The 21,817-nt window shown below is 56.9% G+C and overlaps 1 protein-coding gene across 2 annotated transcripts in view; it reads right to left on the bottom strand.

Moving 5' to 3' along the window:
- LOC122382266 (ankyrin repeat and BTB/POZ domain-containing protein 2-like) overlaps window positions 1–21,817 on the bottom strand; it is a 96,064-nt gene that overhangs the window by 34,632 nt on the left and 39,615 nt on the right. Inside the window, exons 1-2 of one of the 2 annotated variants that reach the window (XM_043367372.1) lie at window positions 17,519–17,683; window positions 1,253–1,436 (exon numbers count right to left, since the gene is read on the bottom strand). In XM_043367372.1, the coding sequence (XP_043223307.1) occupies window positions 1,253–1,436; window positions 17,519–17,556 (222 nt within the window). In that variant the 5' untranslated portion in view covers window positions 17,557–17,683. Of the gene's footprint in view, window positions 1–1,252; window positions 1,437–17,518; window positions 17,684–21,817 lie in introns of those variants that run through there. The other variant, XM_043367371.1, reaches the window with a different exon arrangement.

The raw sequence follows: 21,817 nt of genomic DNA, 5'->3' as shown, positions 1-21,817 counted from the left end.
ATTTACGAAATATACGTAGAGCTTGCAGAAGATAATATGCCTAACAATAACACTGTAGGGGAGAAGGCGGAAATAATAGGTAATTAATATGGCTCAAACTGAGCATGCAAACTAAAGCACCGTACTATTACTCACGCATGCATAAGATGAGCGGGAGATAAAGGAGGAAGCACGGCAGGTGTTTTGATCATTGAAAGAGAAGAGGCCTCGATAGGCGGCTCGGATGACTCAGAGGTCACCATTATACGCACAGAGCCGAGCGCGTGCCGAGGTCGGGTCGGGGGGTGCGTCTCGCGTGTGACCTGGCCTGATCGGTAGCGTGTCGGCGCGGCGCGACCTCGGCCCCGGCCGTCAGGTGGCGACCTGACCCGGTTCGTCCGGAACAGACGCCGGCCTCGGGTTCCGACACGCACCCCGCTGTGGGTGTCTGCCGCTGGGAGCTGCCGCAGCTGCCGCAGCTGTCACAGCTGTCACAGCTGTCACACCCGCTCAAATATGCCCAGTACGACTCCACAGCCGCTATAGCTGTCCAGCTGTCAGCACTGCTCACAGTTCCTCAGATGCTACAACTGTCAGAGCCGTCACATCTCATCAGCTGCCCGGCTGTCCAGCTGCCCCGTCTCAGCCTCCACAGCCGCTGCAGCTGCTCCAGATATGCTCTCAGCCGATCAGGGCCGCCAGCGCCGCCGTCGCTCCTGGCCCGCCGCGCGTTCCGACCATGTCGGGGCCGATGCCCGTCCGATTCTGACGCGAACCGTTCGACGGACCGATTAGGAGGCCACCTCCGATACGCTAAGTAACCGGTAAGACAGCTGCCGGTGTCGAAACGAAATTATCTGGGAGAGGAGCGCGCGGCGAAGCCTGAATGCGCTCCGTCTCATCATATGGCGATTACCGCTGTCATGGAATTAGACGTTACGCAATCGTCTTCCTGCGCTCTTAATTCGAAATTGAGCGTGGGAGGAGGGCGGAGATTCTAGTATTGTCGCTCGGCGTGTCATTTTGCTGCAAGTCATTGCAATGGGGGCGTCCCGGAAGACATTAGATGATGGCAAGCCAACTGCTGACGCACGGCCGCGGCCCCACGCATAGAGGAGAAAACCGTGGCTGGTTTCAGATGTGCATACTACAGATGGAATTTGACTTTCAGCGCCACTGGTCAGCGCAACTGAATGCAATGGACTTCCTACGACTGACTTCTACGACAGACTTCCTACCTGTGTCACTGGAACGGATAGAGAGCTCTGCTTACCTGAGTGACGGGAGCATGTTTGGGCGCCGGGCTGGCGGCCGCCGCCCCTGCCACCTGGTCTCTGGCCGGTGTCGAGACGGACGCCCCGGGCGGCAGCCCCTGGGCGGGGGCGGCGCCGGGGACGGGGGCGGTCCGCAGCATGAAGCCCACGTCGGCGCCGCCGGTCCGACTCAGCTCTCCGGGCCTGAGGAGCACAGAAACACGTGTCACACATATACGACAGCTGACGTCAGGGGAGGGTGACTCACTGGCGGTCACCGGGTCCGATACAGAGACCGAGACGACGCGACAATCACACTAAACTGGCTCCGATACCATCGTGCGGAGATAATGAGATCACACTGACCTTACATCGGACACACCCCGGTGTAAAACACGGGTGGAAAATACCGCGACATCCTAATCTCCGTCATTTAGACTGATGCCGGCACGTAACGTAGGAAACCTAAAGTCTGAATGATGGAAATTCTGAAGGTGAGGTATTCCTTTGCTATTTTTCCACATCTGGATGGCATCAATGACGTATACGTTCCAGCACGGCAGCAGGAAGTAAACTTGCGAGCCCATGAGCGGCTTACGCTACATTCACTGACGTAATAACAAAGCATCGAGCACGATAGAACAAACCACCAGGAAAATCAGTGCCAATTTTGTTCACCAGGTTCTCGGAATTTAGTGCTTCACGGTCACTCGCAATAGTCGCAAATGATGATAGTATTTTTCTTGCCGCAATAATTCTCCACTAACAAAGGCGCTATTAGCGCATTGTGAAGAGCCAGAGCGTCACCGAAAGAAGACTTGATGTAAGGGCCTTTCACTTTCAGACATAATCGCGGTAAGCCATTCACAATAATGTCCATGGGGGATGCGCGCCGGGCTCATGACATCGCGTTCTGGCGGCCGAGCATCCCCGCTCGGGACGCAGCACCAGTGAGGTAACTGCCGACCCTCTCTCACGGCCGCCTGCTTACCATTCCGGCGTCAGCGACTGTTTGTGGTCAACATTAGAGCCGATATTTCCAAATTTCTCCTCACACACACCGGAGCTTCGGTCGGCGACGGGGGTAAACATTCCAGCGGGTTGGTAATGAATTCAGCATGCTAATGCCGAGAATCACCGGGCCCGCACCTGTCCCGCCGCTGCAGGCACGCGCTGGCGTCCGGGAGGGGAGGGGAGGGGAGGGGAGGGGAGGGGAGGGGAGGGGAGGGGAGGGGAGGGGAGAAGGAACTTAAGGCAGAGCAGCTAGCGCGATGTGCGAAGCGCCGTATGCAGATCGGGTGACCCGACATATCCTTCTTTATTAACTAACCGAAAAGGCAAGACACTGCCACCCTCTCCCTAGTTGGGGAGATTGGCCCCGACGCCAGGTGCTGAGTCATTACCACACTCGACCAAGGTGCACCTAGCGCCAGGGTCGACTCCATTATAATGCACTTATTCATTCGTGAGAATAAACGTGTCACGCTCCATTGAGCAGTGACTCCACGAACGAAATTTAATATCAGCTCAGTATGGAAAATGGAGCAGTTTCGCTACTTGTACAACCCACTGTTGCATTGCTAGTGAAGCCTGGGTTTAAAGCATACTGTTTAAATACGACCAATCACAGATATTGAGCAAGCCTATCAGAAAAGCAGCTCGTTTAGTCGTTATGAGTGAATGTGCGTGCGAGCATAAACGAGAGTGGAGTGAGCCCAACAGTTGAAGCTTCCAAAATTTAATAGCTTTCTCACGAGGGTCTATCTCTATGTCTGACTGATGATGTTTAGACCCTGCTTTCCCGTTTGTTTATTTACATTTTACAGTCATTTGTTACTTCAAGGAATGATGGTAGGTAAAAATTATCCCATGAATTAGTCAACCATTGCCAGAAATTTCAGTTGGTAGAGTATCCAAGAGCAGAAAAGGTGACAATCTATCGTACGTTTTGCTGACTTAATTTTGAAAGTACAACATTGTCCAGTTTCAATTTACTTAAACCGTAACTGTTTAAAGACAATGGCGGCCAGTGACAGTTTCTGTCCGAAGAGAATTAATTGCATACAATTACCACGTCACTACGAAATCCGTTGGCATTGTCTGAGAGTGCCGTCCTGACAGCTCAACTTGACTCTGATCCATTAACGACTCCATGCTTGAACAAGAGTCGACGGCTGGGCCCGGCCAGAGCCGGCCGCGGGCTGAAATGGAGCCGTATACGTGCCACCGATGCGAGTTTCCCTATTGTGTCCGTGGCAGCGCTCAATGGTGCGAGGAATGGGCCAATTCCACAGCGCTGTCTCAGAAAACTGTCTCGCTGAGCGGCGCAGACAATGGCCCGGCGGCCACGGGACGGAAGCCGTCCAATCCCTGTGGCCGCCGCTTACTCTCTCCGGCCGCCGCGCATGGCACCGGCCGGCGCATTGTGCCGGTGCGTGCAGTGCGTCTGTGGTGGCCGTGTCAGCGCCGGACCCGTAAACAGCCGGCCGCGGCAGATAGAATCGGCCCACTTCGGCCACCGGCGCGGTGCAACTCCGCGCCGACCCGACCGACCGCGCCCGAGACTTCAACGACGCACACTCGACAGCACAATAGCCAGGAGACTGCGTTTCGTCACAACAGAGGATCCCGGTGGCGGCCGTCTGCGGCGACCCTCGCCCCGTCACGGCGGCGGCGGCCGCTGGCTGGGGCGACCGGCTCGTGAAATACTCCGTCCCGGTTCCCATTAGGACCCTCTGAGAAGGCAGTGTTGACGGCGGTGGATTACACGACCATTAAAGCATGATTTGAGAGGGAGGCTGAAAGCCAAAGTCAATCAATCTCCCATAGCGTGTTACTTTTTCCCGAGATGCGGTCATAGATACAGCTTTTGATGAATATTGCGAGGCCAAATTTGACAGCTTTTCACAGGTAAATTGATGGCGTAATTGTTACTGTAATCAAAACCAGACAAGTGGAGATTTTATCGGTTAGCGAAAGGCACACAGAGCGTACATGACGGAGCACTGTGCCACTTCGTGTTACCTGGAGGCAGACGGATGAGGGTCGCCACTTACTTCACAGCCTCGAGTTTACGGATGGTATCGACCACTCTCACCCAGAACAACTACAGAATAAGCGGCGCCACATCGCACGGTGTGAGATATCCTCCGCACCGGCTGCCTGCCAAGGCTGGGCCGGGTGACTGCTCAGGATCGAACGCCAGTCTCCAAGGAGACTTCTACCTGTCTGCAGTTTTGATCTAAGCAACACGTCCCCGTCGTGGCACATTGGCGAAGTACAAGCGACGAGTCCTGCTCAGCCGTTGGTGCACAGGTGCTGCCTCCTCTGACCACAGCTGGCACGGGATGGGCGACCCGCCGCGGCCCGGGCCCACGCCCGTCGCTCGCCATTATATAGAGATGGATCGCAGCTGGCACAAAACAATTCGATCACCGGCGCGCGATCCATCAGAGCGTATCAGACGACCCCAGTGTGGCGCCGGGAGGAGGTGCGGCGCAGAATACAGCCCAGGGCGCCGGGTCATGACTGGAGACCGGACTTAACACCTCGGTGAAGGACTGTGGCAGGTGGACGACTAGGAGGAAACGAACTTAATTTTTGGGTCATCGAAGTGGGATGAAACGCTGGTAAAGCCCGGGACAAAAGAAAAAACTTCCGCTTCTGCGTTCAATTTTGATATCCAGTTATTCACGACTTTCTCTCTTCTGCTGTTATGTCAGTTGAAACAATCCATGGATTGCTGAATAATGGGCGAGAATTGTTTTCAATGTATGTAGATCCCAAATAATACTGGCACTTGGCCTTCTACGACCTTGTTCAATATCCAGATACTATCCGTCTTTGTTCGGAATCGTTTGAGGTAAAGGTGAACTCTTCCGTCCATTAGAGATCGTTACCATTGTCACATGTGTGTCTGAGCTCATCAGACAGTTATCTGGCGATCAGAATACATCTGATGAACACCTCAGACGACCGCCAGCGTTTCTGGGCGGAAACGGCCGGCGCTGTGGGTGGAAGGATGGGAGAGACACGTCTCAATTAACCTACAATGGACCGGGGCAATCGCCGTCCGCCGACCCGCACCGCCCACCCGATATGTTTTTAATAGGTCTGATTGACCCGCGCGCACCCGGAATCGTATTACCGCGGCCGTAGAAAGTGTGTAAGTGTCGGGGGCGGCGGTGCGCCGCGGTCCCACGGCACCTTCCGCCCCGGGGCTCACCTGGAGGCGGGGCGGCGCGGCCGCTCCCTCTCCTCATCCGTCCGAAAACTGAGCGCCGACTGGATCCTGTTCTTGAGTGTCACACAGCTCAGCTTGGCGCCGCGCAGCAGGTCGCCCGATCCGACACTCTCGCAGCGGCGCAGCGCCAGGCCGCGCGCCGTCCGCTCCCTCTGCAGCGGGAATGTAATGGCCACATCGGCCGGCATCGGCTCGGTCATCAGCGCGGCAACCGAGGGCGCCTTCACGATCCGAATGGCGTCTATGTCCACGTCTTTGACGGAGTGATAGCCCGTATCGTAGTCGGCGCGGTCGTTTCTCGTGCCGATCGTGCCGCGCGTCCGCGCCCGGTCGCGACCCCCGCCGTCCGGCTCGTGCCAGGAGGGAGTTATGGAGAGGTGCTCTGGCGAGGGGCTTTCTCCGGGGGTACGTCCAGGGACGCTCCTGTGGTCCGTACCGACTGACGAGCAGCTGTCTCCGCCGTGCACAGTGGACGACTCAGAGTCACTCCGAGTCTCACCGACTGTCGCGTCTGAGTCCGACTCAGACTCCGACTCTGACTCGGAGTCGGGGTCGATCGAGTCCCGGTCGAACTCTCCGTCACTCGGGAGCGGGGGCGGGGGTGGTGGGGAGTTCGGGGGCGGCGGCGGCAGAGACGACAGGTCCAGGAACAGTGACGATGTCACTGACGGCAGCGGGGACGCCGGCGGCGAGGTCGAGGGTGGTGAGGGCGGCGGCAGCGACTGAGTCTCGGCGCCAGACGCCGGTCCGATGGCGATGCTGGTCGTGTGGTGACACCCGCGCGCCGGCGAGTCCTTGCACCGGCCGCACGTGCAGATGATGGAGTCGAAGCTGCCCGCGTCAAAGATACGGATGATGGTTCGCGACATGGCTGGTGCCAGCGACTGACATTGTCGGAGGGACTCACGGCGACATTCAGACTGGACGGTCAGCCGGCCACTCAGTTCAGGCCTGATAAACGGGGGTCCACGATCGAACAGACAGACGGCTGTGGAAAATGTGTCTGAATTTCCACTGATGCTCCTCTGTCAGGTCGTTTGCTTTAGCTTTTAGCACCCATGCTCGATCAAACAGGCACCAGGATGCGCTTGCTCTTAAAACAAACACGCTGAAGTGACGAGGGTGCTAACGAAGCCAGATGACTGCCAGATGCTTCTCAGACTATTCGCTACCAGCGATGCTCTAAGAATACTTTTGGTGCTATAATATACGCATCAAGTAATATCTGAGACCTAATGTGCTCTCATTTGGTTCACAAAAATACGAAATAGCTTCTATTCTCCCTTGATGAAAAAGCACCCGGATGCGCACTCAGCAAATCTCAGCGTTCGACAGAAGCAGACTGGGTGTCCCAGGTCGTCCTTGGCGTGTCAGACGCGTGTCTCCACCCGGTCCGACGGTGCACCCGTCTCTCGGCGAGCACAAAACACTGGTCGGTGCCGGCTACCGCGGTCCACTTCTGTCACAACAAGTCACTGATGCTCGGATAACCACACTGCGGGTCGTCCATCAGCGGCCGGTCCGGCGGCTCCCTGTCTCACTTCGCGATCTGCCGGCGCTGACCGCTGGCCGTCCGTCCGTACACAGCACTCGGTTCCGCGCCGCGCTGCTCGCCGCTCCGACCGACACTCCGCTCCGACCCGCGCGGCCGCCGCCGACGACTGTGACGCACTGGCGCGCCGTGCTCGTCTCAGCGGCGGCGGCGCGGCGTGCGCGGCGAGGCGGCGCTCCTTTCACCCCGGTCGGAGCGGCGGCGGCCGCAGGGCTCGACCGGCCGCCGACAGGTCACGACCAGTGAGATATGACCTGTCACAGCGCCGGCCACCAGCGCGCCGGCACAATTATCAGCACGGTTTATTCATGCAGATTGAGAGCGGCCCGGTCGTCTCGGTCGTTTTCGCTCGGAAAATAGCGCAGTTCATTTCTTAGGATCATGAGGGTCGTGTAGACAGATGAAACATTGAATGAATGGAGTAGAGGTTGTTAATGGTTATCTGGTTGTAACTTATGATTATTTGACCAGGCTGGTAACAGTTGACACATTGGAGAGTCGAGTAGAAACCTAGCTTTAGATACCAGACTCAAGTGTTCTGATACGTACTCATTTATAGTCAAAAAGACATTCCGACTCGACCGAGGCATAACATGTCATGAGTTAACGCTTGCCGTTAATAAGCTGCTACCAGCCTCCGTTCTACGCCTCATGTTAGCTGTTACCAACCATTCACCAATGTGGTAAATGAGCAGAGTAACAGAAAGAAAACAGACCCTGACGTCGTTAATGGTGCCAATTAACAGTGACCGACGGCTGAGTCATGGCTCGGGCGTCACTGGTCAGTCATGCAACACTGGTCCTCATTAGAGTCTCATATCGCTTAAAAGAACACAAAACAAACACTTGATAGCTTCTATGGAGGTAGGGCAGCTTATAAAAGATGAAGAGCTCGGCTGCTTGGGGTTTCAAGCTGACTCTTACATACAACGTACTCTGAGAAAAAATGAAATGTTAGAAAAAAAAATGTAAGAACGACAAAAGAGTTCTTTTTTCATTTGGCTTACATAGGATTTCACAGTATAACAATAAGTGTCAAGGTCTGTGGAGTTTGCAATACTCGTACATTGATAGACTATTTTGACTTTACACCGCGATGTTTCTTAGTCATTTTCTAGCTTTAGCATTGAAAGTTCGACTAAAGCCGCCCTAATCTGACACAGAGACGGCACGGAAATGCCGAGCCAGTCTAAGCCGTTCTGGGCGCCGCTTCTGACAGCTCCACGGAGCTCCGGCAGATCAGGGACAGCCGGCGCGTGGTGTAAGCCGAGCTCCGCTCCGGTCGGTCGGAGCTCCCACACGGCGCCGGAGCAATTCAAACCGATCGCCCCCATCGCTCTCCGGAGGTCAACATTACCGGCGAGGGCGGCCTGATGAATACGTGTGCAATAACTCTGCCGGTAACTAGCCCGCCTCTTCCCATTGAGACCGGCAGCAGTGGGCTGTCGTCGATCAGGTCAAGGATGGGCCACTGTTTAAATCAATGCCGGAGAGGGAATAAATCCGACAATGGCTCTCGGATGTACTGAGCCGCCTACGTGCAAATAAACAGATAAAACACTTTAAGAATTGACGTGTTTGCTTCCGGCTGAATAAAGCGTGGGCTGGATTTATCATCACTTCCAGCTCTATGATTACGGCGGTGGGACGGGAGATCCCATCAAACTGTGTCCACAAGCTGACAGGTGGACATCATCGAACCGGCAGCTGTCACAGCGGACATATCTCAGAGACGGGGGGAGGGTTCGTCACCCCGAGCCCCAAACCGTTACCGACCGGGCCCTCCCGCCGCGCCGGCCGAGCAACTCCGGGCTTCTCGGAGCTGCACGATGATATAAACGTCGCGAGAATCTGGAAATACAAGTCGTAATGAGGGGCCTAGCGTTTGAATTTGCGGTAATCTCGGCAGAGCGTTTCCAGGATTTGTCTGACTCATGGCCGTCTCTGGCATCCTGTGAGATTTAGGAGCGGTGTCGCCGGCCGCCATTCCGCTGACCGGCCGGGAGGAGGTCCCCGGTGGCGTCCCGTCACATCCGGGCCCGGCTCCGGTGACAGCCGATCGGTCCCGGGCGACTCCGGGCTCCTATCGCGCTGCCATCAGGGACGGCGCGTCACTGCCGGGCCGCGCACATTCCCGGCGCACGGAATGTGACCCGTGACATCGGCGGCCCGAACGGCGCAGTCACCGCAGATTCGTCATCTGCGGCCGTTCCCAGGCCCTCGCCGCTCATACTCCCAACAGAATGTGGCCCGAAACGATGCCGTTTCGGTTCATTCTCATAGTTTCTTAATCGGCGATATCAGTCACTGGGATTCTGATGGATCGACCGTGAAGATCATCGACCTGTCAAATGTTTCCGCCAGGCCCGAGTGCCCCGAAATTCTATCGAGCCTCACGGAGTTCCTCCGTCGCTGCGAGAAAAACACGCTCTCTCAGTCAACACTCCGAAGCTGGGGATGCCGGAGAACCTGGTGCACCCAGTCGCCAGCGGGAGGATGAGCTGCGGTGGAGGCGGCAGGCTGCTCCATCACGCACCGGACCGCTGACGGATAGTGGGAGAACGCGCCGTGACCCGACCTCACCGACCGGCCCAGATCGACCCATAATCGGCGCGTGACCCGGCCGCCGCCGACCCGACCATCAGCCTTTATCGTGGGACTGAGGTGGCGGGCCGGCACTCACCGCCACCCCGCCATCACGACAATTTAAGGATGAAATTATGACGAGACGTTGATTGAGCTGCAGCGGAATGGATCTGTAACCACATAGGCGGCGTCTGTTGAAACGCTGCGGCGAATAACCGCACGGTAGCGCGCTGAGATTGGGTGCAATGTGGCGATAAATGGGGGCCATGGCCCACCCAGCGGAGCTCTGCCGGAGCCCGTGATTCGGTAGGTGACTCGAAATCATCCGTGAAGCGCACGCGCCGCAGGATGGGGTCGCCACACCGCACGAGCGGCCCGGCTCGGCGTCACAAAAACCGAACGGCACGCGTCGGCTCGCGCCGGCCTCCCGCCGGTCTCCAATTCTGAGCGGGCGCCGCGGCGGCAGGCGTGACATGGGAGGTCGACAGCCGGCCGACACTGCCCTCCCGATCTCAGCCGGCGGACCGGACCGGAGAGGTCGCGGACCACCGCCCCCGGACCACGCAGACCACAGACCGCAGACCGCTGCACTGGGGCGCGGAGCGGACCGGGACGGGCTGTTAGCGGTCACCACCACTCCTCTCCTCTCGCCACGTCCGTCCATAGATCTTGGAGCTCACTGACGAGAACAAAGCCGACCCGGGTCACGGCGCGGCCGGCCCGCTTCCTGCTCCAGTTTAGACGGCGCTCTGACGGCGGCCACGACCCCGCTGGCGCCGAGCCGCCAACCGGGGCAGAGTGGAGAGTCCGTCTCCGCGATGGTCATCTCTGGGTCCGGGAACGGCCGGCCGCGAGCCGCCGACTCTCGCCACACCATTATCGGCCGGCGCGCGCGCATCGCCGCTGAGTTATCACGCCTCGGATACCGGTGATCACTGGCGATCACGCGCGCCCGCCCTGGCCGCAACTCACAACTCACAGCGCGCCGGGCCGCGCGGCACGCTCACAGCGCGCGCCGTCCGCGGCACGTGTGGGGTACGAGCTCAGGACGGGCGGCCGGGCGGCAGGGCGGCGAGCGGCGGTCCAGCACGAGTCGTGCGCGACCGGACCCACCGACCCGTCCACCTATTAATTACCGGCTGGAGAGAGGCGGCGCGGACTGCAGCGGCACGCCGTGACCAGCCTGACCTGTTGGGAAACGCTCCGCACATGGCACAGACCCGGTGCCAGAAATACGATGACGGCATTAGCATGAGTTATGCCGTAATGAGCAGTAAACGTGTCATGAGCTATATTGAACAAAATTTATTGGTGTCGTCTTAAATAGAAGGAAGATAGCTTGGCAAGTTAAGTTCACATGTACTGAAATTCGTTCGCAAGTCGTTCAAGTTCGCATGTCTGAGCGATTTACAATTGCATTATATGAAGCTGAGTTATTCTGTGAGGTGGACATTTTTCGGTATTACATAAAAACTGAGAAAATCATTCACCGAGAGAGCGAACTAACAAGTGCGCTCGAAGGGCGTTTGGAAGAAGGCTGGTGCACGCGGGTATCTATCTGCGATTGACCAGAGTCCCCGACACGACTTAGCTCTCAGTCACGCTCTGCCCGAGACTGATGAAAGGGAAGTGGCCCTTTTAGGTACTGACGCAACGTCTCGCTAAAAAGGCAGCGAACGGGACGTAAGAGCATGCACACAGATCGGACTGGGGCGCCGCCGCGTCAGATCTCTGAACAGAACACCCCCCTGTGCTCTGAAAGGTGCGCCGGACTCAGTGCAGCACTAAATTTAGCGAGTCGTGCAATCATTCAGCGATTTTATTCAGCGTCTCTGGCCAGCACGTGCCCGATTTGCATTGCTCCATGCTATCCCGTGGTCGGCGTCGGCACATCGGATGCATCTTAGACCGTCTTGATCTGGCGCCCCGCACGGAACTGAGAGCGCAAATCGCTGGACACCGAGGTCAGGGCGGCTCTGGAGACTGAGGTCAGGATGACTCTTTTAGTAGGCCCTGACCCTAGAAGGGCTGGAGTCAGGGCGGCATCAAGACCGCGTCATCATGTTTGGAGGCTAAGACCGTCCTAATCTCGGTGAAGTGATTACTCGAGGTAGCTGCAGGCGGACGATATCAAATCTCGATTACTGATTGGGTCAGCGTCAGGCCACTGCACTCGAGGGCACCGGGATGGGACAAACACATCGCAATTTGATTACGGCCTACCGGGGGCGGACGCCTTCCGGTTCGAGTGTCAATCAAATTTGAATTACCTCGTCACCGCGGGCTTCAGAGATCTGTAGGCATTAATATGCATGGGATTAATGCTTGAAACTAGCGCGAAAGTGAAACGAAAACAAAGTATGGATGATTGTAGCCAAACTGTGAAAATATGTAGATGAACCTATTTCCAAGCTGCTCATGAGCTTTTCCCGCTGCGAAACAGAAACTCGTGTTTTCTTCATTGAACTGTGCCGCAGATGTCCAAACTAGCATTGTTTTAGTGCTTCCAAACACCAAGTGCAATGTTGACTTTGCATATCTCAAGTTGCAGGATAATTTATAGCGAAATGGAGAAGCGAAAGCATGCACATCGAGATAACAGCCGGCTAATTTCGGCTGTTGTCAGTCAGTAAACCTTCAGTAAATCCAAAGTAAACCATTTCCAAGACGACTCCTATGTATCTGTCCAACGTGGACAACATGGATAGCATGTCAACAGCATGCTGTAAGCTTTCTTTGACTTCTGTTTAGTGACAAAATGTTTGGATCAGTATCTCACCGCTTTCAAGTCGCTCGGCATGCTTCGCGTGCCGTTCCTAGTGACTTTTTCATCAGCACTCGCCTTCCTACAGTCGTGCGCCGGCATCCCCTTGAATCTCAGTGGTCAGCTGTCGCATCAGCTGACCGCATCAACACGTCACATCAGTAAACCACATCAGTACTCAGAAGGCCACATCAGTAAACCACATCAGCTACATAAACTGCATGGCAGCTACAGCCAGGTTCGGTAGCCGGCAGGCCAGGTCTGCCACGAGACAAGTCTACAGAAGGCCTGAGCTGTCGATAAAATGTGAGCATTGAATCATATTTCAATGCCCAGTGGCCATCACCTCAAAGGACCCGCCTTTGCTGACTGATTTGCCACTCAGCGCTGCATCTGATGCCACGCGCCGACACTGCATGTAGCCAACAGCCGGGGAGCGTGATCATTGATCATAACCATTTCTCGTCAAAGTATCGCTTCCAGATATTTATGGCCCTCTTTTCTCGAACGGTAAGCAGCGCGATCGGCGCTCCTGCAGGGACAATAAACTGCCTCTGATTGCGCCGTTAGGGCCTCGGCAGGCTGCTGCGGCCAGTCGCTGCCTGCTGGAACTAGCTACTCTGTGCACTGTGCAGCCCTCGCTCGGTAAGCCAACGTCCTGCAGCGGCCTGCTGCAGCACCAGCTGCTCCCTCAGCAGCTGCAGCGGGCTGTCCGTGCCGCGGTACTACCCCGTGACCGACATCGCGCACCCGGCTCGGCCCGCGGTCATCACTCGCTAATGGAAAACGCCACGTTACGGCTCCGTCGGTCCATTGCGGCCAATTGAACCCACAAACGGCCGATCTCACGGCGGGTGGGGCGCCTGTTAGGCGGGCCCGCCGCGCTCTGGTTCGCCTCACAAACATGAGCTGAGGGAGAGTGGCACCAGACGGCGGCGCCGGAGCTCAGTGACGGCCGATGACGGGGCGCCGGCGCCGGATGACGGCCGATGACGGGTGCTGACGTCGGATGACTGACACTGCCGCAGTCTGAGCGCGGCTGACACCCGACGCCGGCAGAAGCGTCCGCTCCTTTCGACACGCTGCTCAGCGGACGGCGGGCGGCACGGCACGCCGGGCTCGGCTGGCACTCAGAGCCCCGAGCGGCGGGCAGAGGGACGGAGGAGGCAGAGCTGAGGACGGCTCCGCGCCCCCCAGCGCTTGATTTACCGCGTTATGCTAATTGGTGGCGGAGTGCGGACGAGAGCTGCGCTGCCGATTGGAAAACAGCCGAGAGGCGCCCACTGCCGCGCCGCACCGGCGGTCACTGCGGGGTGTGGCCAGGGTCACTGGAGAGGTCACTGCGGGTAGCCAGTGCACCTCCAAACCGCTATTTGTTTTGCGGTGCTGTCGTAGGAACAAACTGTTTATTTTAAAACTCAACTTTTCCAGGTACGCAACGCTCTTCTGTGCAGATGATACGGGTTCAAGAAGCCAGCCGCCCCACTCCCCAGCAGTCACTAGAAGGAGCACTACCGTTGGTCACCAGAATCACAAAAATGAACAGTGTTCAGTCCACGGCTCCACAGATGGAGAACACTGCCAGTCTGACCATTGAACCATGCCAACGCACCGGCCCATCCCGAGCCCGGCACTGAATGACCAGCCGGTCCGGTCAGTGAAGCATGGGCCGTCTCGGAGCCGCTGATATACGCACGGGATCGGTCACAGATAGCTGGCCAGGGAGCAGCCAGCCGTGCCATCAGGGGTCCCCGGACCCGGGGGCACCTGACCGTGGAGCCTCGCTGTTAGAGGAGATAGCCGACACTTTAGGCGGAGATTGGGCAATACAGTGTTAGCAGCGCAGCCACCGCGATCGTCTTATCGCCTGGCCTCGTGCTGACCGATGACTCCTCGGCGTGGAACTTTTAGCACCGATAGTCACAACAAGCTTAGTCACTAAACGCGCCGCCATGAGGGCAGGAAACTGGGTCAACCGGCTTGTAGTCGCTGTCCGTAACACCAGATTAGGAAGACGAGAACCGAGAAATACTATCCAGGGGATAAAATCTTATCAGCAGGATAGGAGATGTGCACGGGGATAAAAGTATGATGCAACCAACCAACAAGGGCCTTTTCAAACAGTGAGTGGTATGGCGAAATTTGACGGGATCGGGAATGCGTTCAATTAAGATTAGTGAGATTAGTCATATTAAAACTGGTGTCAAATTTATCGGATATTTATGGAAAAGCGAGGTCTTCAGAGGAGCCATCAGCCACTAATGATAATAGAGTGAGACGACAGATGGCTCTCAAGTTCACGTCGTTGTAAAAGTTTCAAAATAGTATGGACAAGTAACAATCAAACCAAGGCTGATATAATATAACCAAAGAAAAAAAAAACACATCTGATGAGCAGGCATCAATGAAAATCAAGTGCCAGGGCTGGTTGGCTGTTACAGACTTCATGACCTGTTGCAACACTAATCCACGACCCTCTCGTGTGATACGCCTGCAATTAAACACTCTTATAACAGTTGATGGCCGACGTGTGCTGCAGGCTCGAGCTGCTGACACGCTTTCTACCGCCGATGGTAAGACGACCTTCCCAGGTAACAACATATGCAGGAAGGCCATAGGCAAACGGTCCGCCTTTGCGCTCCAACGTCACAAGCTTGCCCATGGATATGACTTGGATAATGAACATCTATTTTGTGTAGAGAAGCATCCTAGAATCCACTAATAATCATTCCGCGGTATGAGATAATCAATCCTTTCATCTTCCCTATCGCACACAAACTCAATATCGCCCGCTCCCTCCAAGCGTCGCTTATACTTCAGCGAGTAAATTAATAACCGCTCGGGATCGAGTGGATGATCAATGGTCGTCGGACGCCATCGGTCGGCGCGTGGCGTCGGCTGACCTTTTGACGCCGGTCGTGGCGGGTTTATTGGCCCCGTGTCTGATGGAAGCACGCGGAGTCGGGAGCGGTCAGCCGTGACGATAGCGCGCCTCTCCCGGCTTCTGCGCCGCCTGCCTCACACCCAACCGCCGCCGACCGAAACATGAGACCGGCACGCGACCCCCGACCGACAGACAGACACACAGACACAGACGGATCGGCTCCGCACCGGTCCCCGCCGCCCCGGGAGACGAGGAACGGTGATCATCGAGCGAGTTGGAGACGAGCGGAGACGCCGACTGACGATGGCTAGGACAATGGAGGCTGGACGCCAGAAACAAGCGACAAAGGGGAAGAATAGAGATGGAGACGCAAGCGGATCCGGGGGCTATCAGCGACATATGGCCCGCAACATCCGAAATTCATGCTGAATGATGATTTACTTTTTCAGTGGAAAGGAAATTTATCAACATATTTTAGAAAAAAAACAAATATTTTGTATTGCCCAGCAGCGAATGAGGGAGGAAAAGACTCCGAGGAGTTTTTAGAACTCTGAGAAAGTATAAGGGCAGCATTCACCGCAGCGCACAATATCGCCTTTCTGTATAATTGCACAAACTGACGGAGATGACTCGGGGGTGGGACGGGAGATGGAGGGATCGCGTGTGCCGTTGGTGGGAGCCCGTCCCCGCTTCGCCGCCGGCTCCACGGACCCACTGTTTGCAGAGGGTCAGGGCGCCGGTCAGAGGCCGCGGCTGGCACGCCGCGGACAAAGCCTGCGTGCTGGCCGAGAGTGTGTAATGTATGCAGATTTCAGAGCAGCCTCCGGCGGAGAGTTGCGCAAGACGCCGTGGGAGAGGCAGCCGCGAGAGCCCGGATCTGGAGCAGTGGGATACTCCTCCCAGCCAACAGCATCGGCGCTGAACGCGGAGAAAGCCGAACGTGTCAAACCCAGAAGAAAACGTTCGACTGTGAATAATCCTAGTTAGCGTTTTGTGCTTTTCGCACTTCCTGATAAGATCACACCAGTCATGACTCGACACTTTGATAACAAAACATGTCGTCCTTTTTATACAGAAAATGTTCTGAAGGTTTATCCAAGGCCAAAACTTAATTACAAGCTGACAATGCCTATTTATTCCACCGGCACGTTGCTGTCGGCGCCGTAAGATGTCACATTACGGCGTGTCGGTCAGGGCGCCACAGACAGACCCCGTCCACTCACTACCGTCACGACTTCGTGACACTGCTCGGGAACAGCTGTCGGCCGTGACGAGAACGTAACCAGCACGGGACCGGCGGCGTCACACGCAACCCGAGCTGCCGACCAGCGTCACGGAGCCTGGAAAAGCTATCAGCGCGGCGGCATTGTGTGCGGCTCCACCGACCCACGGGGTCCGGCCTACCTCATTCCCCGACAGATGCACCACATCACGTCCGGCGCTGAGGCTGAGCACGGACACACGACAGGGGCGCCCGGAGTACGGCGGAGTACCGGGTAGGAACGCCGGACCCAGCGCTGCCAGTCTGGCCACCGTGTAGCGCCAGGACGCGCCGGCGACCGAGCGGGCTTCGTTAGTCGGCCGATACGATCGGGCGGAAAATTGGCCGGCGTGTGATCGGTGTCCCGCGGCCGGGCCCGTGTGCCGCAAACTGCCCCAATCGAAACCATCGCGGGCCACCGGTCGGTGGGAGGCGCCTTTTCCGCCAGCAGTCAGGCGAGGTGACAACCGTTCGGCTATACAGCGATAGCGCCTCAAACTGCCCGGCGAGTGGCGTTCGTGCAACACGAGAGACAAACAAACCGACAGGCTACATGAGCTACCGACTGCACTGAAAACAATTTAACCCAAGGCTGGCGAGTAAACCGGTGTTTTACGGGTACCCCTATCCGCAACCATTTTTAACCACCCTCCCCGGAGTAGTGCTAGGTCCCATTGCGGTGTAGTCGTGCTTGCTCTGAGCGGATATAACCGCTGTCAGCGAACAAGTCCGCTGAGAGCACGGACGACTACACTGCAATGGGACCTTACTGTACTCCTGGGAGGGTGGTTAAAAATGGTTGCGGATAGGGGTACCCGCAAAACACCGGCTTACTCGCGAGCCTTGGGTTAAATTGTTTTCAGTGTGTCCTTACCGAATCCCCTGCACAATGAGACCACATATATCTTTCCAAGACCACCATTTGAGTTAGAATAAGAGAATGAGAGAAGACAATCATCTAGCCGACGGCATGGCACCCAGTGAGCCATTCCTTACCTCTCTGCCTGCACGTAATAAATCCCTCGCTGGGGCATCTGCAGCCCGCTGTGCCGTCTTCACACCGACACAAGGTCACTGATCTGCCTCCTCTCTGCTTCCTCTCGCTGTTCTCCTGTTCTCCCACTGTGCCGTCTGGGCCACTCGCGGACCGCGGCGCGCTCGTGCCGCTCTGCACGGAGCTCGTGGCCGCTCTGCACGGATCTGCACCGTGCACGACGGTCTGCACAGCGCGCGCGGCGGTCAGCCGGGCCGGCGCCGCACGGGCGCCGCGGGAGCGCGCGGTGGCGGTCGGCGCCGCGCCGCGCCGGCCACCGGACGGTACCGGGTATACCGGGCGCCGGGTCCAAAACAGGGGAGATCAGAGGCCAGAGGAGAGCCGGGTGCAGACCAGCAGAGCCGGGTAACGAACCGGGGAGACGATTCCAAATGAACTGCTGGGAAGCGACCAGCCAGAGATCGATCCTGCATCTACCCCACTGCAATAGCGATGACGATAATTTATTTTTCCTTTCAAGAGTAACGTGCACAAGTATAAATCTAAGCGTATGCTGTAATTAAAATACCTGTTATATCGAGAGTAAACAGTTTATTTTCCCAAACATGTATAAAAAGTTAAAAACACTTCAGCACGTTTGCCCGATTAGTCGGCCGGTGCGAGTGCAGACGGATCAACGGATGTGACCGTCAAGACGGTCACCAGACCGAACAAACCTCTACCAACCGCCGACCGATGTGACCGAATTGTAGTCAGCCAGTCAGGCTTGTGTTCTAACCACAAAACAGGATCTGTACCAGACAGACCGACGGGCGGACGGACACAAAGTGACAAGTCACATTTGGGAATAAGAAATGCTGGTGAGAACTCGTAGCAAGGGGCTACGGTATTCGCAGTCCGAAAAAAAAAACAGCTAAAGCAGGTGACAAAGAAGGCATTGCACTTTTGCGGATTAGGTGATCCGTTTCGTGTTTTAAGCACGTGTTTTAAGCACGTGTTTTAAGCAGACAGACGATTAGCCGTCCGTCTAAGTGCGTCGGACACCTGACTGAGCTGATTGACGGACCGAGATCTCCCAGCAGGGGATGGACGCCAGCCGACAGTCAGCCACACGTGCCGACCTGCTGAGCGTTCTGAAAGGCACGTGAAGACCGGACACGTGAGTCAGAGTCCGAGAAACACTACATAAACTGCACGAGACTCTCAGAAACGGTCTGTACTGAGATCTACCGCCACTGCACTCAACCGTTCAGCGCCATATTCCCGACAGTCGAAACATGGGTCGCTGTTGACATTCCGTTCAGTGCAATCACACCCGGTGTGATGCATACAGCCGGCACTGCCGACCCGACGCCGGCGCAATGCAGACATTCCTAGGGATTTCCACGAGCGGGAGGCCTCGGCGGTCCGGGACGGGCACGGCCGACCGTCTGGAGGTCACTGCACGGCCGATCCAGGTCACAGCCGGCACGGCCCGCCCGCCTGCTTTCCATGCACCCCTCCGGGAAACGGCCGGTGGTCAATGGCCGTCTGCCACTCGGAGAGTCGGCCTCGGGCACGGCGCGAAGTGCTCGCATTTCTCACCAGAACGGCTCGGCCCCGAAACACGTGCTGTTTGCGGTCAGCAGCCCGCAGAGGTCGGCAGGCTGTGCAACGAGCTGCACCGGTCTTACAGAGGTGGTAACACTAGCACGTCTGCGTGTGCAGCTCATGCATTATTCACATGGCTTACAGATCAGGGCGACATAAGTCCTGGCGACTGGTTAGGTAGTGCATTTGTCCTGTAACCAGAGTCGTCTGCACAACTCCGTACCGGGACATAACTGTTCTTTATATATTTGAAATATAAATTTGTTCGGCAAATGAGCACCAGCTAACTTCAGAACACGGTTCATTAGCGGCCCATGCTGAATACCAATTGAAACTGGACAGTTGAATGTGCCGATGACTGGATACAAGTGGATGGTATTAGGGGAGTGGCCGTTGCACACCGACTCAGTTTGCACACAAATAACAGAGGGGTGCAGAATATCTGAGTTATAACGGGCCTCCAAGGAAGCCAGTAGACACTGTGTCAAAGTAACAGGACATGGATCCAATCAAGATCCCATCGATATCTGCCAGCATCGTGTGAATTGCCGATGTAAATTTCTCCACGTGCCTGTTGTAAGCAGTTTCGGTTCAAACTGAGAGTAAGGGGCTCAACAGGACATCGCCTCAACAGCAAACTTGACACAGGCTTTACGTGTGAAGAGCATGGCTCCTCAGTTAAAATTGACCCCCCAAATCTGTTTTGGCAGCTCCATAGGCAGACAAATACTGTCTGGGACCACCTTTTAAATCACCCAGCGCTAACATGATGTAGCCGCTGTCCGGCCGATCCTACAGAACCGCGGGACACTAATCCACTTCCTCACCATCCATCAGCTCAGAGTGTAATCACGGCCGGGCGGCCCGCCGGCGATTTGTCTCCTCCGCCGGCCCACCGTCAGCCGCAGTGACCCGCTAACGGTCATGTCGCGGCGCCCGGTCCCTGGTGACAGTCTGACCTGTCAGCCGGCACTGTCACCTCCCAGCGCTGACGTCAGCGGCTCTCTGACGTCAGCGGCGCGGCGGTAGCGCGGCGTCCAGCAGAGACCCTCCGGGAGCGCGGCCCGCCTCATCCGCGCTGTACAGAGCGCCCTTATCGAGCGGTCCATCGGCGGCTACCGTCGCGTCCCCCGCTGGGCGACAGGCCGGCCGGCCGGCTGCCGGCTGTCGTCGCCCCGCGGTGGGCAGGTAGTGGAGAGACCGAGCGCCGACCAAACACGGCAGCACGACCATTACTGATGTTTGTGATCCCGTCCCGTTCGTCTGTCCGTCCCGTCCCGTCCATTCAGCCTCATCTAGTCGTTCCAGTTTTCCCGAGCTCCCGCCTACGCCTCTATTTTAGGTCTCCATCTACGTTTCCGTCTCCGTCTCCGTCTCCGTCTCCGTCTCCGTATCAGGCTCCGTCTCGTCCCCGTCTCTGTCTCCCAGCCCGTTCGTACCGTCATTTTTTTCTGTCTCCGTCTTTTACCTCCGCATTCCACGTCTCTCTCGTGTCCAGTCCACCATTGTGGGTCAGAGGGCCCGGCCGACCCTGCGATCCCAGCCTCAGATTGATCCAGATTTGGCCGCGCCGGCCGACATCACCGTTTTCAAATAGAAGACAGCTTACCGGAATGGAGTCCAATTAAACGTCGCTCGGCGGCGTGGGCGGCGGCGGGGGCGGACAGCTGACACGATGACACAGCCGGCTGACACTATGACACAGCCGGCTGACACGATGACACAGCCGGGTGTCACTCAGACCGACACTGACGGCGGAGCGGCCAGGCGCTGACCGCCCGCTGTTGACGCCAGCAGACTGGGCAGTCGGCGGAATTCTGACCGCGATCGGCCGGGGAGGTATACAGAGCGGGGGCGAGGGACCGCGCCCGGGGCAGCGCCGCCAGGACCGGACCGGGGCAATTTTCAGTCCTAAACGTCACAACACACCGCCGAAAATCGGATTGTGGCCTGACCTGAAGACGAGTTAGTCTGCGGGAGCTCCAGAAAGAAACAGGTTTGCACATCGGAATTCCAGCGGCCCGCAGCGGCAGTCCAGTAAACCCGTTGAGCGCACCCGTCGTAACCCGCTCGCCAAAATAAGAGCCTCGGTAATACCGTGCCCGGGGAGGTACCGGGATTTAATTGACGGTGCGCGCCGGCGCTGGGCAGCCCGCTGGTCCCTCGGCGGTGCCCGGAGCGCACCTTCCTCCAACCGCCGGTCTCTCTGAGAGGCAGGCCGTCAGACGCGCCTCTGATGCGCCGGCTGGCCCACTTGCTGGCCGCGGAATTAGGTCCAGTCGACCGCAGAGCCGCCCCGGAGATGCGCGCCGGCCGTGAGTCACAGACAATGGGACCGATTCAGTGAGTCGGGTCCCAGGTGACTGGCGGCGGGCAGAGCCGCCAACTCGGTGAAGGTCGATAGCAAAGCAAACTGTCGACCTCAGCGGAGTTGCACAAGGATGGTCAGTAAGCCCACTGTTTCGCATGACCAGACAGATGTATGTATAAGCGCTGGCTAGATTGTTACGACATTATTCTTATCGAAGATGTGTAAATTCGGAAAGTGGATTCCACGCATCAGATGACAAATGTTTCTCAACAAAGACGCCTTTGAACACACACAACATTCCAACGAACCATCACCTAACCTCTCTTTTCAACCGTAAGCTCGCCACCACTCAAAGCTAACCGTTCCTTCAACTGAAGGCCCGCCATCACTCTCGATCAGG

Source organism: Amphibalanus amphitrite, unplaced genomic scaffold (genome assembly GCF_019059575.1).
Source record: "Amphibalanus amphitrite isolate SeventyFive unplaced genomic scaffold, NRLGWU_Aamphi_draft 000136F_arrow, whole genome shotgun sequence".
NCBI classification, from domain to species: domain Eukaryota; kingdom Metazoa; phylum Arthropoda; class Thecostraca; order Balanomorpha; family Balanidae; genus Amphibalanus; species Amphibalanus amphitrite.
The sequence above is the reverse complement of the archived record's forward strand: the minus strand, read 5'-3'. Positions and strand labels throughout refer to the sequence as shown.